Source organism: Rhinolophus hipposideros, assembly GCF_964194185.1.
Source record: "Rhinolophus hipposideros genome assembly, chromosome: 22".
Lineage (NCBI taxonomy): Eukaryota > Metazoa > Chordata > Mammalia > Chiroptera > Rhinolophidae > Rhinolophus > Rhinolophus hipposideros.
The window spans coordinates 4,264,141-4,280,900 of record NC_138068.1 but is presented as its reverse complement, the minus strand read 5'-3'; the positions used below and the strand labels follow the sequence as shown (position 1 = coordinate 4,280,900).

The 16,760-nt window shown below is 51.6% G+C and overlaps 1 protein-coding gene across 1 annotated transcript in view; it reads right to left on the bottom strand.

Annotated features, from left to right (window-relative positions):
* Positions 1–8,108: 8,108 nt before the first annotated feature.
* PMEPA1 (prostate transmembrane protein, androgen induced 1) overlaps positions 8,109–16,760 on the bottom strand; it is a 52,805-nt gene continuing 44,153 nt past the window's right edge. The window contains exons 2-4 of the mRNA XM_081033206.1: positions 14,993–15,147; positions 9,362–9,415; positions 8,109–8,855 (exon numbers count right to left, since the gene is read on the bottom strand). Of these exons, the coding sequence (XP_080889332.1) occupies positions 8,307–8,855; positions 9,362–9,415; positions 14,993–15,147 (758 nt within the window). The 3' untranslated portion in view covers positions 8,109–8,306. The remainder of the gene's footprint in view (positions 8,856–9,361; positions 9,416–14,992; positions 15,148–16,760) is intronic.

Genomic DNA, 16,760 nt, shown 5'->3' with positions numbered 1-16,760 from the left:
TTGCACATTTAAACCCATCATTTGTTCCAAACTGTCTGATTGTGAAGCTTTTATAATATTTTGTTATATTTTTAGAAACAGTTCTTTTACTTCGAGACAACTAACTGTACAAAGTGTTAAAGAAAATGAGATGCTGATTTGGCACAGACTTCCTGTGTGTTCTGTCTCCCTCGTTGGCTCACACATTCCTCCTCACTCTGAACGTTCCATCTATGCCTGCGACAGGAAGCCAGACACACATGCTGAAATAATTTCAACAAATATCAACTCAAAACCAAATTGAAGTAGTCAAAAGCATGGCGCTGGTTCAGGTACTTCTGCCTTCCCCTCTTGGTGCAAAGGAGAAGGCATGGTCTGTACCCTGCAAGAGTGTTGCAGTGTTTATAAAAAGCTTTCTTTTCTCAGTAGTAATGCATTTACCTGTCCACTGTAATGGCATCTGCTCTTATTAGCTACCTAGCACCTAACCACTTTCTTCTGTTAAAATCACCCCAATTTTTCTTTGGAGCATCACCTCTCTCCTTTCTCAATCCATGTGAATGAGAGTGGGTAGCTGATCCCACCTCCAGGTCCAGGGCAGGGCATGTGACCCAAACGTGGCCAATCAGAGCCCTTTTTTCTTGTGGCTGCAGTGATTGGCTCAGGGATGTGCACATAACCTAAGCCAGGCCAAGGAGATTCAATTCTGGGACTTTGGGTGGAAGAATTGGGAACTCCTTTCTTCCCTCTTGATTTAGAGCTGTCAGGAAATGAAACTGGAGAGAAGATGGTACCAGGAAAGAGGAAACTGTAGACAGATGAGCAGGTTGATAGTAGAAACAGACACCGTCCTAACATCAGGTGTGCACATCTGGACTGGGTGGTGTGGAGGGTAGCTCAGCTCTAGCCTGTTGTTTTTCAGTTACAAGAGTCAACAATTTAGACCTAATAAACAAGTTCAGCAGGGTTGTAGGATACAATATGATTACATATAATAAAAATCAACTGTATTCTCATCGACCAGCAATGAAATATTCGGAAGTAAAATTTAGAAAACAATTTCATTTACGAAAGAATCAAGAAGAACAAATTACTTAGGAATAAATTTAACAAAAAAAGGTGTAAGCCTTATATACTGAAAACAACGGAACGTCACTGAAAGGAAATTAAATGTAAATAAATGGAAAGGCCTCCTGTGTTCATGGATTGAAACACTTAATACTGTGAAGACGGCAATATTCCCCAAATCAATCTACAGATTTAGTGTAATACTTTTTGAAATCCCAGCTGGCTGTTTTGACGAAATTGAAAAGCTGATCATCAAATTCCTATGAGTTCCAGAATGTGCAAAACAATCTTGAAATACAGTAACAAAATGAGGATACTTCTTAAAACTTACGGCAAATTTACAGTAACAAGGACTGTGTAGTACAGACATATAGGGATAGACATATAGATCAGGGAAATAGAATTGAGAGTCCAGAAATAAACCAATACCTTTATGGTAAATTGGTTTTTGACAAGGATGCCAAGACAATTTAATGGGGGAAAGAATAGTCTTTTCAACCAGTGAGACAAGGAAAACTGGATATCCACATGAAAAAGAATGGATTTGAACCCTTACCTTTTACCAAATACAAAAATTAACTCACAATAGATTGGAGACCTCAATAGAAGAGCTAAACTTAAAAAACGCTTAGAAGAAACAGGTGTAAATCTGTATAGCCTTGTATTTGGCTAATGCTTTCTTAAATATGGCACCAAAAAAAACACAAAACAAAACAAAAATCAAACCACCAAAGAAAAAAATAAACTGGAATTCATGAAAATTAAAAACTTTTGTGCTTCAAAAAACACTGTCAAGAAAATGAAAAGACAACACCAAAAAATGGGAGAAAATTTCCACAAACTGCATGTCTAATAGGGATCTAGTATCCAGAATACTTAAGTAAATATTGCAACTCAATAATAAAAAGACAAATCACCCAAATAAAAAAATTGGTAAAGGATTGGAATAGACATTTCTCCAAAGAGGAGCTGCACATGTTCAATAAGCGAGTGACACCATGTTCACCATCACTCGTCATTAGGGAAAGGCAAATCCAACCAAAATGAGATACTCTCACACCCATTAAGATGGCCTTAATAATCATCATTTTTCAAAAGGGAAATAGGAAATGTTGGTGAAGATATGCGGAAATCGGGGCCTTCATACAATGCTAGTAGGACGTAAAATGGTGCAGCTCGTAAGGAAAACACTTTGACAGTTCCTCCAAAAGTTAAAGTTATCATGTGACCCAGCCAATTCACTCCTCTCTGAGGTTTACAGCCAAGAGAAATGAAAACATGTGTCCACACACAAACTTGTACATGAATATTCATGGCGGTATTAGTCATAATAGACAAAAAGTGGAAACTACCCAAATGTCCATCGACAGATGGCTTGATAAACAAATGTGGTCTATCCATACAACAGGAAGTTACTCAACCAAAAAGAATGTATTGATACACGCTATAACTTGAATGAACCTTAAAAAACATTCTGCGAAGTACGAGAAACCAGACACATAACACAAGGAAAAGGTTGCATAGTGCATGACTCCACTTACATGAAATGTTTTAAGAAGGCAAATCCATCGAGACAAGAAGTAGATTCGTGGCTGCTGGGAGGTGGGGAGAGGCAATGAGGGTGAGACTAATGGGAGTGAAGTGTCATTGGGGATGATGAAAGCGTTCTGGAATTAGATAGCGGTGATGGTCGCACAACTTTGTGACTAGACTAAAAACCATTGAACTGTACGTTTAAAAAGGTGAATTTTATGGTAAATGAATCTTATCTGATTTTTTAAAAATGAGAGAGAGAGAGAGAGAGAGAGAGAGAGAGAGAGAGAGAGAGAGAGAGAGAGAGAGAGAGAGAGACAGGGAACTTGTTTTCAGTTCTGACATGCAAATAGCCTGGAAATCATCACTCTTATCCTTACAAGAAGAAAAAGGTGAACAAACTAAAAATAAACTTTTCTTTCCCACCAGAGAACTGAGACCGCAGGACAAGCCTCCACCCTGAAAGCTGCAGAGACAATTGAATCCAGACGGTCACAGCTGACCTGTGTCCCTGGAGCCGGCGTGCTGCTGGCACACAGTGGGTGTATGATACCCGCTTATCAAATTGGCTGTAGGTGGAAACTATGGCCCTTCTCCTAGTCAAGTCATGATGCGATGTTTCTAATCACTGGACTTGCCTGTGCCCCACCCCTTCTCAGGCCATGCCCACCACCCTTCCTGGCTTTTGTGCAGCGTTTAAGTGTCTCAACCTCCCCTCCATCCTTTTGCCGTGCTGGGCAGGAGCCCTGAGAGGTCCTCTCATGACCCGTGCTCATGCTGGGGCCTGGTTCACCCTCTCCCCTTCTTTTCTTCCTAGTATCTCTAAGCTCAAAATCCAGCCTTCAAAAGCCTCCCTCTCACTCCTAACAGCCCACTCTTGCCCTCACCATATTTTGTGCTGTGGTGCCAGGGCAGTTCTTTGAGGTCAAGGGTTGAGTCTGATGCCCTGCCACCTCCGGCAGCCATCCCAGCGACCAGACAGCCACCTTCAGTCAAGAGTGTGCTTGGCACCGAGTAGCTGCTCAATAAATGTTAGCCGTTCTGGTTTCAGTCATTACTCTGGACTGACACAGTTATATCTGCTTCAACTGTACTCAAAGGGGGTGGGGGGAGGTCGCCTTTCTATTAGAACCCAAGACTTTCCTGTCCTGACTACCTGGGGGAGGTATGCTCTGCCCAGGACCTGCAAATTGGTCCAGAAGCTTCCAGGGGCATTTGATTATATGAAAACCCTCCCTGGGAGCAGTTAACATTTGCATATGTCAGGCACCCTTTTGAGGACTTACAGACATTACCTAATCAGAAGCCAGGTGCAACCAGCTCACAGGCTCACCATCAATCCATTCTACAGATGAGGTGACTGAGGGTCAGCCAGGGAACAACCGCTAGTAAGAGGTACTCAGACTCCAGAGCCAGGCTGGGGCACAGCAACACAGTGCCTGCCCTGCCCTCACCACTGAAGAGAAATGAACTTCCTAGATTTCTCCCCAATTTTTTGTAATCTCTGCGGTTTTTCTGCACCAGAGAGGGAACAGATGTGTTCTGCCCAGATCCAGTGTGAGGTTTATAAGCCTCTGTGATCCAGGAGCTCATCCCTGTGGGTTAGTGACTCTGTTTAGGCTGATTTTTAAAAAGTCTTTTATCAGACATTAAAAACGTTCAGCAGAAGTAAATGTGTTCCTGTCATGGGTGCCCCACTCAGACCCTCTGGGTTCTGTGCTCCATTCCTAGTCTGTCCTCTTCCCAGCTCCAAGCTGTCTCCTCCCCTGGGACACAAGTGTGATACATCCGTTCAGACAGGGGCACAGGTCAGAGTTTACTTCTGGAAAAAACCCTACCTCAGACAGTTTCTTGCAGACCTTATCAGAGCTTTCATCATGCTATGGTGATGAATGATTTTCCAAAGAGGGAAGAAAAGGAGACAATGTTTTGGGAATTCTTTTAACCCAAATACCACCCCTCATATTAAAACCACTTACCTGGCCGAGTGTTTTCATTGGGCTCCCTGCACTCACACAGAGAGATGCGAAGAATTGCTGAAGGTCACATAGCAGCTCTGGGGGATCGCTTTCTCCCCACTAAATGAGTCCTGGGGTTGTTGCTGAGGGACATAGGGGCAGGAGAACGACCAAAGAAATAAAAAGCCTCATTCCAAAGAATTGTAAAATTTATTGTATAAGTATTGCAGCTTTTCAGAATGTCATCATTGCCACTAATGATTATTGATACACAACAAGCGATTTCATCAGGCCTGTGGATTGGCATCCAAATACAGAGTCTTACGCAGCAGCGACGTGCCACGGAAAGTTTACATAAGTTTAACAGAACTTGGGGAACAGGGCTGCAAAGGAGGGCGGTCCCAACACCAAGAACGCCACAGGAAAGCGTCTAGCCATCCTCAAAACCGCTAGGGGGTCAGGCAGGCAAACGAGAACCCAGCGTCCTTCTCAGCTCTATAGCACAGCAAAATTTAAAGCGTGGATTTCGGGGGCAAAAAAAAATTCTTTCCTTATCATCGGGATGCTTTATGGACCTGGAAGCTTTATGTTGCACAGAGGGAGAAAAAATCTGAAACGTACAATTCACAGAAAAGACAAACAAGAACAGGGAACGGCATCACTGGGTGTGGGGCGGAGAGAGGAGAGGAGTCCCTTTCAACTCTTTGACAAAACACGGGGCTTTTTGGGGAACATGGATGAAAGCTTTTAGTGGACTTTTCTAAGTCCTGCAGAGACCGGGGCTTTGCGAGCAGGGGTGGGGTGATGATTGACAAGTAGAGAAACAAGGAAGCAATGAAAGGATTAGAGAAAGCTGAGCTCTGCCTCGTGTTCTGAGCCCAACCTGGTCCCCCACTCCAACCAGCCACTTGTGAAGACCCCCCAACTTTCTACTGAATAAAGGGGGCCTCCTGAGAGGTGCTCAAAGGCTTCTCAAAGATAAGGGCATGACAGCCAACACCCAAAGGAAAGAGTGCGCCCCCAGAACTCTGGGGTCCACAGAGACACCAAGAGCTTCATTACGACATACGTTTCCAGAAATACACACCACCGCTTTTCTTGGGGTGCACCCTTGCCACTCCACCATGAACGTCTGCAATTGTCATCTGCTGGACATGAAGCAGATTGCAGCATGGTGGTCTGGGCTGCAATGCTGGGGCGTGATCAGAGAGGGGCGTGCTCTGCCCTCAAGCCAGCTGAGGTCAGTCGCACACTCCTGCTTCCTTCTCACTCGCTGCAAACAGAGCAGACACAGAGCACACCGCCAAGCAACAAGGTTCAGAGTTTGGCTCAAGAGGACCTCGGGAACGCTGTGGACTGGCTTTTGGCGGACGCTACACACAAATGAGGCCCACTTCTAGGTTTCTGAGCCAGATGGGTGTTAAACACAGTACTTGACACGGGAGGCTGGGCGGGTCACCTGACCGAGCCAGGCTCATCCAAGGTGGAGGGCAGCTGGGACGAGACACGAGAGGGTGAGGGGGTGTTTGAAAAGCAGCAGCAGCCCTTTGCTGACCAGGAGCGGGAAGGCCAGTCCCGGCTGAGCCAGGCACTGTCCAGGAACGCCTGGCCCGGTGACAAGAGAGTCGACCGCTTCCTCAGTAAGGCACTAGGGAGACGCTCCACAAAGATATGGTTCTTAAAAAGGTTATCTATAAATGTGTCCCTGTACCTTTCAGGACAAACTACATTGATTTCTCTGCATGACCTTTGAAAAGAATCCTCTTTGAGAGAGAAGTGAATTTTAGGCTGAAGACCCCACGGAGAGGCAGGTTTTATTGTTAAGGTACAAACACTTTCTGCCAGACTTGGTCAGCGGACCCTCAAATGACACGTTCATCTGTTGGTCACCACGTTCTTAAAATGTGTATATAAATAGAGTTCAAATGGTCAGAACGTCAAAACTGTTCTCGGGTTTTTGTTTTTCAAGTAATACAAAAGTTGCTTAAAAACAACAGTTATTGCCTCTTATACCTTTTTCTTACGTTAGTCTGCTAGTTGGATTCTGCCGAAAATGAAGACACCTCCATGGGGTGGCGGGGGGTGCAGGGTGGCGGGGCTGCTCTTCCAGCTGGGGGGGTGTCCCCCACCCCTGGGATACTAGCAGGAGGATCTCCTGCTCCAGCCTTTGTCCCAGTGGATGCCAAGGGACCTCCCCACTCCACTCTTCTGTCATATACTCGCACACACGAGTGCCCACTCACGTTTCTTCACCTGCACGCCACCAAGGGATCTCGCCACACCCAAAACTACTCAGTAAAATCCTGGTAAACAAGAGTTGTGTCTGAGAAAGATGCTTATGAAAACACACATAAATAAACACATCAAACATGCCTGTCTCTGGGGGGAGGGACTGAAAACGGAGAGAAGGTAGAGAATTCTGCTTTTAAAGCATCCATCACAGGCTTGCAGTGGGTTTGACCATCTTTCTCGTCTCAACCCTTTCGCGTGTCCTGGGAGAAATCTGCGCGTGTCACCTTTTCATCTCTGGTCTTCTGTTTATTGGCCTGTTAAGTGAGAATCGATACATAAAGAGAAGGACAGGGACAAGGTCATATTCCTAATACTTGCGGGCCTTTCCTACATGCCAGTGGACTGCACCAACCTTGGCTGACCAATTCTGGAGCCAGCGGACTCATCACCGAAGCACTCCACACATACAAGCTGTCTACACCCCTCCGGTGTGTCTCTGCCAACACAGCAACAGCTTAGTCCCTTCCTACGGGGAGACCTTCAAGGTTAAAAAAAAAAATAGAAGGAAAAACTAGAATTCCTTAACAGTTTATTTTCATTTTGGGAAAGGCAAAGCCACTCCACCTAGAATTTGGTGCCTCGAGTAATTTTCCTACGTTTGCGATCCAAAGGCTGTTCTGGCCCAGAGGGAAAAAAATGTATCCCCCTCGGGAGGGAATGTGTAACGAGGTAATAACCTATCACTAGACAGAAGCTTCCACTTCGTAGCAAAGCAGCCGGGCTGGAAGCCTCTCTCCAAACTTCATGTGGAACCCGCCCTCTCTGCCTGACGTCAAAATGCGACATTTCTCCCTTACAAGTCTCAACAGACATGATAGAAGTTTCCATCAAACAAGCACTGACATATTTATAATAAAAAATAGTGCAAAAGCTCAACATTTATATAAATAACTCTAAACCCCTGCTTTGTAATTCTTTTTCTTTACAAGGTAATACACACTTTCTGACTTGGCACTCAAAAATGGCCATTTTCTCTTCTAGTTCAGAAAACAACTTTTTTTCTTTAATAGGACTCTTCTAATACAAAAATACTCCTGCCCTCGCACATACAGTTTCTCTTATTTTATATATATTTATATATATAATATTGCAGATCTTTAAACAAAGGTTTTGTGCAAATATGTCTTTAAAGTTAAGTGAAATCATCATAAACAAACAAAAGAAAATAAGCATTCACGCACGCAGCTCAACTAGAAACAAAAGACTAGGGGAGGATTTTTTTTCTCTTTTGCCTTCAAGACAGGGCTCAACAAAGAAACATGTTTTTTTGTTGTTGTTGCTGTTGTTTTGCAAGCTTTCTTAGCTTGTGCATTCAGACCAGACAGAACATGTAAATATTTATACACAGAGAGGTGGGGAGAGGTTGGTGATACGCGCCATTTCCTGGGTGTCACCCCGTCCTCCTGTCTCTTCTAAGAAGTGCGGAGTAGTTCTCCTCTTTACCCACCGCTGCCCCGGCCCCGCCTCCCAGGATCCCTAGAGAGGGTGTCCTTTCTGTTTCTCCTTCTCTTGGCTCCAGGCAGCTGTGCTCTCCAGGGGTGAGATGTGTGCGTGGGGGAGACGGGGCCCCTCCAGCAAGGAGGAAGGCCCGTTGCTCTGCTGGTGTTGGAAGGAGGAAGACCCGGGGTAGTGACCGATGACCTCGCTGTAGGTGGGGGGCGGCCCCTCCATGCGACCGCCGCCCCCGTAGCACGTGGCGCTGATGCCCGAGTTACTGCTGGGGGGACAGGGACCGCCCAGCGTGGCACTGTCCATCAGGTCGCTGTCAAAGATGGTTCGGTTAGGAGGCGCACGCACCGACTCCCGGTTCAGCTCCAGCTGCTGCTCGGGGTCCCGCAGCTGGAGAGTGCAGGGGCCCTGGTAGGGTGGGGGCTCCTCCCCGTCCGACAGCGAGATGGTGGGTGGCAGGTCGATCTCATGCTGCAGGTAGGGGTAGGTGGGCTGGAAGCGGTGGAACCGGTCCCGCTGGGTGAAGGGGGGCACGGACAGGCGGTCGGTGGGCCTCGGTGGGGCATAGACCTGTGGCTGAAGGGGGCAGAGCAGAGTGAGGGCCCCCCCAGAAGCAGGGCCTGAGGCAGGGACCCCTGCGTATGACTCTATTCTCTGCAGAAAGGGAGACAGGGCAGCGAGCAGGGCCGGCAACGAGCAGAACCTGGAGCCCAGCCTCAGCCTGACCACTGGGAACCCTGACTGTGACCCCACAGCGTTGAAATAGGGCGGCCTTTGGCCTCGGCGGTAGCAGATACTGTGGGCTGCTTCCTGGGAGAGCGGGGGAAGGGGAGGATCAGGAGTATATACCATCCAGGCAGGGAGGGTCCTAGCAGCTAAGGAGTTCTTCAGAGAAGGACACAGGTGTGGCCCTTTAGCAGCCACACTGTCCAGCTGTGGGGAGGCACCTCTGTCCTGATTAAGGGGACCTGTTGGTGAAGGGCAGGGGGACTTTGGGTTCACTACAGACGGCCTGGGGGGCAGGTGGGGTCACGGGGCCAGGAGCCAGGGAGTGGGGGAGGGAAGGCAGCGCTGGGGCTCACCTCTGGGATTCCACTGCCTGACACGCTGCTCTCCGGGGGCCAGAGACATCCTTCCTGTGTGGGGAGGAGAGGGACAGGTCACTGGGATGGGTCGAGATGGGGGAGCAAAGGGTCCACCTGGAATTAGATCTTGTACCATCCACTTCTCTCCATCCCCACCCACTGCTCCGGCCTGGGCCCTGGACTCCCCCGGGACATGATTACAATCGCCTTGTCACTCGCTTAGCTCCCACATCTGTCGCTCTCCAAAACATATAGCTGATTCGTGGGGCCCTCCTTCTCCAAACCCTCCAGCAGCTTCTCGTGGGCCTTAGAATAAATTTAAATTAACTGGTGAACCGGCTGATAAGGAAGTGTGGCCCGACCTTGCCCTCCTGGCCTTGAACACCTTTTGCTCGGTGTGCCACCTTGGGCAATTTACTTAATTCTAGAGCTTAAGGAGTGGAGCATACAAAGCACCTGGAGCGCACATCGCCCTCAGGGAGCATATGAAAATGTCAGGTGCCATCACCACTCTCTCCAGCCATGCTGGCCCGCTACCTGGAGCGTCAGAAAGCTAACTGTGTACCTCAGGGCTTATGTACTGGCCACCCCACTGCGTGGCCGACTCCTTGCTTTTCAATTCCAGTGTCCCCGGAAGACTTTCGCTGACACCATTATCTAAAGGGCCCTCTCTCATGAAATATCCTGTCATCTGATTATTTCCTTCACAGTGTATCTGTTGTATCTAGAATCATCTTGTCTACGTATTTATTTGGTTCTTTACAGTCTATCTTGCCCTCCTCTTGTGAGCCCAGTTTATAGGTAAAGAAATATAGCAGAGCTACTAAGCGAAATGCCCCCACGTAGCTGCTCTGCCACGAAACGATTCAGTCAGTCAACCAGCGTGGCTGTGGCACCACTTCTGGGCCAGGCTCTGGGCCAGGCGCCGGCATGTGGCTGCTATCTCACACCCTCCGTCCTGAGATTCCAGGCGAGGCCTGTGGCTGCCCCCAGGAGTCTAGGGGCTGGTGCTGGACTTGAACCTACCCAGGCTCCGTGGGGGAATGTGCGAGTTCCAGCCACAGTACAGGCTCCCTACCCCCATTACCAGCCCTGCTCAGGCCACCCTGACCTCAGCCTGGGCCACCAGATGGAGCTTGGGGACAGTGATCCCACCTCGCAGAGGGGTCCAGGGGACAGGAATCAGCGTACTCTGCAGACATCAGGGCCCTCATTTTGCACCAAGCTGGAAACCCTTCCTGACGCTCCAGGCACCTCTCTCAACTGACGAAAAGACTGACCCCCCTCCCCTCCACTGAGATTCCCATTTCACGGGAAGAGACCTGAGGGTCAGCAAAGTGGGACTCCACACCAGGATCAGCTCATCTGAGGGGCAAACCCAAACACTGGGCCTGGGAAGAGGGCGATGTCTTCTTTTAAATATGAACATTAGCTTTATTGAGCTATAACTGATATGTAATAAGCTGAACATATTTAAAGCATACAGCTTTGGCCTATGTGTATACCAGGAACCCATCCCCACGATCAAGATAAATACATCCATCATCACATTAGTTTCCTTGGGGGCACCTTTCCTTGAGAGTTCTCAGCTACTAAGACAATTTAAGCGCCGTCTGGGGAGGAATTACTTGGCAGGCTGCAATTTCCTGTATGGCTACTAGGGGGCACTGTGTCTCAAAACGGCCCCATCAGGAATGCATTAAACCTTGAAGACTCATTGGGGTCTAGTGTGTTCCCGGCAGGGGGATGCAGAGAGCAGACGTCCATAGTTACTGGTAAGATGGTCATCAATACATCCAATGGCCTTTTGGTTACTGATATTAGTAATGCTGCGTCAATTGCCGCCTTGGTGTCAGGCACAGTGCTAAGCTCTCTGAAGCACTATCTCAAGTCCCCCGTGAGGCCAGCGGAGGTCAGTTAGCCGAGCCGAGTTGGCCCAGGAGGTAAGAGGTTGTGCTGAGATCCAAACCCTTGCCCACTTGCTTCCCGATGCACTTGGGTTCGGCTCAGGCCGGTCCTGGCAGGCTCTATGGCCCCTCACCGGGACCACGTGTGTGCCCGAAGCAGATGGGGTACATCTACCTGCTCCCCAGCGGATTCGGGAGCCCTGGGGAGGGGTACAAGCAGCCAAGGCTGGCTTGGGTGAAATGTGACCCAGCCAAGCCCCTGCCTAAATCCCTCCTTATGAGGCTCTCTGTCCCAGGCCCTACATGACATGCTCGCCAACAACCTCTTCCCACCACTGCTCACCCCATCCCTTGGGCCCCACCCAGCCCAGGGGTTCTCCGCCTGGCTGCACAGTGACACTGCAGTGGCACCACCCAGGGAGCTAAAGAAAACACCAGTCAGTGAGTGCCTGGGGGCCGCAGCATAGACCCCAGCACCATCCAGCATCCTCATCACATGACTACCTTCAACTCGCATACCTGGAGGTCACCTCCTCCTTCAGAGAGCCTTCCAGGAACCACTGACCAGGTCAGATGCCCCTCCCAAGGCTCCCACAGCATCTTGGCTCCTCTATCAGCTTGGCCCTGCCGCACAGAAACCCAACGTCCAGCTGGCTGCACTGAACTCAGTTAGAACCCTCCTCCCACAGAGGCCGTGTCCTACTCACCATATTCCCTAATTCAGTGAATGGCCCCTGACATCCTTCCAGGTGCAAATGCCAGACACCCCCCTGGTGTTCCTGACATTCCTTCTTATACCCTCCTTTCCCCGACATTCCAGGCGCCACCTGGCTCCTTCTCTAAAAGCGTTCTTGCTCATGGTAAGCTCAGCCAGCCTGCCATAGCTTCCCCATCTAGACCAGGGTCCAGGAACTGTTTCCTTACAGAGCCAGAGAATAAAATAGTGTCTACTTCGTAGGCCAGATGGTCTGTCACACCACTAACAAAGCTGCTGCAGGGCAAACGCCATGGGAATTATACCACAGAAATAGGTGTGGCTGTGTGCCAATAAAACTTTATTTACAGAAGCAGGCAGTCAGCCCCTGGTCTATACCTCGATGGCGCCCAACCTGCCTTCAACTCCAGACCTACACACCCGCTCAGCAGCTCAGACAGATGGTACTCTCAATTCGTCCCCTAAATTCCCCGGTGACACTCTTCCTCATCTCAGTGAACGGGACCGCCATCCACCAAGCTTTGCAAGCCAAACACTGCGTACTCATAAGTAGTCACTGAAAGAATGAAGTAGCGGGATACTGGTTAGGACCCAGCCTGACACAAAGGGCACGGGGGAAGCTGTGTGTCCTGGAGGCCATGGCCATAGGCCCTGTGGGAGCTGGAAACCATATAGGGATGATTTGGTGACAAAGAGGACAAATGGTTGCCCCATCCAAGGCCTGGCTAAACCTCTGGTCTGATTCTGTGCCTGCCCATGCTGAGCAAGCCTCATGCACAAACCCGTCTTCCCAGGGTGCTGCAGCCAAAGTGACCATCGCTGTTCCAGACACATAATCTTTTGGGGGAATAATTAAAAGCTGCTAGCGAGAGGAAATTCAAAGCAGGGTCTGTCCAAACTGGCGCCTGAAAGCAAAACTCAGGGTCCCAAGAGCAGCCCAGAAATAGTCAGGAGGCTTCCTGGTTGAGGCTTGGCTGCACCTGTCCACCTGTGCCCAGGTAGAACGGTACCTGTCTTTATAGGTAACACCTGCCTCACCTGCCCACCCAGAACAAGCCCCTTCAGACCCCGGGTCTGTGCCACTGCAGTGGCTAGGTCGTCGCTATAGTTACCATTATGCAGCATGTCCTTCCTGGCTTCCCTGGGGGAAGTGACACCCCAAGGCCGCAGTGTTTGCCTGTACTGGAGTCTCACCCTCCAACAGACGAGGAAACAATCTCCCAGGAAGTCAGCCTGAAAAGGGGCCATGGCAGGACAGCCATGCCAGGGGTGAGCCCAGCCCCAGGCAGACAGCAGCCTGGTTTAGGTCTCTCTGGGAGGTCACAGGGCCCTGAGACTCTTCAGATGTGCCCTGTCTGGTGGGGGTGGAGAGATCCTCAGGGAAGCTGCCACACTTAATTCAGGCCTAACAAGGCTCTGTGTTTACCCAGCCAGGCATTCCCAGGAGCCTGTGCAAGTGAGTGGGTAGATTGGGGCGGGAGAGGGGGGCTTTCTTTTAGCATCAGGTGTCGGGGAACCTGAATCCTGACCTCCGTCTGAGCACGAAGTCCCAGGTGCTGCCCACCGGGCTGCCTCCCCTACCGCAGAGGCAAGGACACCTCACGCTGGAGCCTCTGCCATCTCCCCCACACTCGCGGCTAATTCATCCTCCCGTGACCACACGAGACCATAGTGGCAGGAGAAAGGCTAGCTCCACCCATCCTACCGCTGCACACACTGAGGGTCCGAGGGGAGGAGGACCCACCGTGGAGCACGTACTATTGGGGGGTGTCTTCTCCTTGGTGCAAAGTGCCCTCACTTGCCCCAGCAGGCGGGGGAGGACAAAACTGGCCATGGGCTCTTCAAACTGCCACTTAAAAGCCAGGTGGCCTCTGGCTAGTGTTCCCGCCTCTCTGAGCCCCCATTCCCCCTATAAAATGGGGTCCCTAGGCTGCTGCAAGTGCAGACATGTGCTCGTGGCACTGCCCCTGGGCTAACAGCAGCGACAACTAAACATACGGGGGAGCCCTGGAAGTGGGCGCACGATTCCTTCAGAGCAGTTGTGCCCTCAGGATGTACGTGGAGCCTCGGGTGGGGCACCTCAGCTTGGAGGGACCAGAGTGGATGTTCCTCGCCCTGGCAACCAAGTGACATCCTGAGGCCGTTGGCCTGGCGCAAGTGGAGATGCCCGAACCTGCCAGGGACGTGGCTCAGCCCCACGGCCTGAGCTCCACCGCCAACCACAGGTGTCCCCTGGAGCGGGGAGGCCTTGCCCAGCATCACCTCCTCATCCTGTCATCATCCTCCCATTGCCCAACAAACACGGGCTCAGAGATATGTGCCTACCCACAGCCCTGGGGCCACCCACATGCCACCTTCTCCAATTCCCAACCTGCACATTAGACCACAGCTCCTGTCCCAGGCTGTTCAATTAGGCATCACGGGTGCGGAGAAGGAAACCATTTACCCCTCCCTCTGGCCCATTTGCTGAAGGAGAAAACCTAGCGCAGGGCAGGGCTCGGCCATGGAAGTGCAGGGAATCAGGAGGACCTGTGTGCTGAGCCCTGAATTGTCTGAGAGGAGGCACCATCGCCGGTCCCTTTCACACAACACACAGGGACTGAAGCCCCATTTTGTGGATCAGGGACGGGTCCCAGGGCACATGGCCAGGAACGTGGAGCCGGGATTAAACTCAGGCCCCAGGAAAGGCCTTTCCCTAGGTGACCTGCTACCTCCAAGATGCTGTGACTCTCTGGCCCAGACACCTGCAGGGCATTGTCCTGGGGGAAGGGCCCCGCCCTTCTGTCTGGGTCACGAGTGCAAGACTGGGCACCTCTCCCAGCACCCTGCCCCGTCGGGCCAGGACCTAGAACACCTCCTGGTCGCCTGCCCAGCTGCCTCCCTGCTGAGTCTCATCCCTCCCGTTTCTGAGAGCCATCGAGGACGCAGGACACCACAGCCCATGAATGAGGGGTGGCCCCCCACCCCGGGAGCGCAGGGTGCAGAGCAGAGGGGCGGGGCACTTACTGAGGAGAGGGCGTCGTCTCTCCTCCTGGCCTGGCTGTGCCGGCTGATGAAGGAGCGTGCAGACAGCTTGTAGTGGCTCAGCAGGCACGTGATCACCACCACCATCACCATCACCACCAGCACGATGATGGTGATCTCCACAAACTCCAGCTCCGCTGCAAGAGCAAGGGGCCGCGTGAGAGCTCGAGGGCACCGACGCCCAGCCCTCACCCCCCCACACACACCCGGCACATAAACACCCAACGCTCCTACACACACATACTCACCCACCCCCAGATGACACACACGACTCACACACACACACACCGCCCTCCACAGGACAGGGTGTGTGAGGACCTCCCACCTCCCCCTTGGCCCCAAGTGAAGAGGCCTCAGAAAAATCAGTCTGGGGGTTGCAGATGCTGCAATTCTCATTGCTTTTTGCTGGTTTTGTTTTTTGCTTTTCCCCTCAAAGGCGGAAAAACCCTCAAGTGCTGGAAAAGGAAGGAGGTTATTTTGATCCTGCCAGAGCTAGGGAGGTTTCTGCTGACTCAGGCGGGTCCATGCGGAAGGGCTCGACAGCTGGCCGTGGCCGGTGCCAGCAGAGCCCCCGGCAGCGGGGCCCGGGGTGGGGGGTAATATGGCAGAGGAGGCGGCCGGCAGGGGCCAGTCTACCCCAGCCCAAGCAGGGCCATGTGTCTCCCCTGACCCAGATGGGGGCAGGAAGACCCCCCAATGCAGCAGGGCACTAATGAGCAATTAGCTGAGGGCCCCACGGCACAGGTTCAACCTCAGGGCCACTGACTCAGCTCTTCCTCCTCCCAAACAGAACTGCAGGGAGCAGGGCGAGCAACAGGCAGTGTCAGGGCCCTGCCCCCCCCACCTCGCAGGACCTGCCCCTCACGCCCCTGCCTCAGTTTCCCTGAGGCTTCCAGTGGGAAAGCAATGCTGCTGCTGGTGCAGCCGTAGAAGCTTCTCCACACAGAACCCACATCCTCTCCAAAGCCCTGGCCCCCTTCTTCCCTCCCGGGCTCTCTGGGAATCGCTGTTCTCACGCCACATTCTACATTTGCCCAACTGCCAACTTTACCTGATGCCATTAGTAAGTAGGGTGAGTCTGGCCCCCAGGGGACACGTGGTAATGCCTGAGGACATGAGCAGCTGCCACAACTGGGGGCGATCCTGGCATCTAGTGGGTGAGGGCCGGCAGTGCTGCTCAGTAACCTACATGCGCAGAACACCGCACGACAAAGAATAATCTGGTCAACAGTGGCAGGCGGAGCATTCCAGTGCAGGGCTGAGTATGTACGGGGCACTTTTATTGTCCCATCTCAGAGGTCAAGTGACAGCCTCATGGAGCCCTAGGGCCCAACGCTGGTGGCTCCTCCCACCTGACCACTGGACATCTGCCTCTGCATCAGGGAATTCAGTCTGGAGCTGGGCCTTGGCTCTGGCCTCTGGGTGGGACTGTGTCCCCATTTCGCTCTGGAGAGGCCAGGAGGGAGGATGAACTGGTCAGGGACGTTAGTGAGACACTTCTGAGCCCCGAGAAAGCCAAGGCCTGGCCTGGTGGGAAATCAGGCAAGCCTCCAACTGCCCTCCAGACACCCTCGGTTTCCTAACAGGAGGGCAGGGCCTGGGTTGGGCAAAGGACAGGCCTCTGGCCTCGGACCCAGTAACTGGCCACACCTCCTGCCTCCCCAGACAGGCTGGTCCAGGGCCTGGGCAGCCTGGCCTGATTCCATAGGGCCCAGGTCCTGTGTATTAGGACCCGGGATAAAGCCACCCA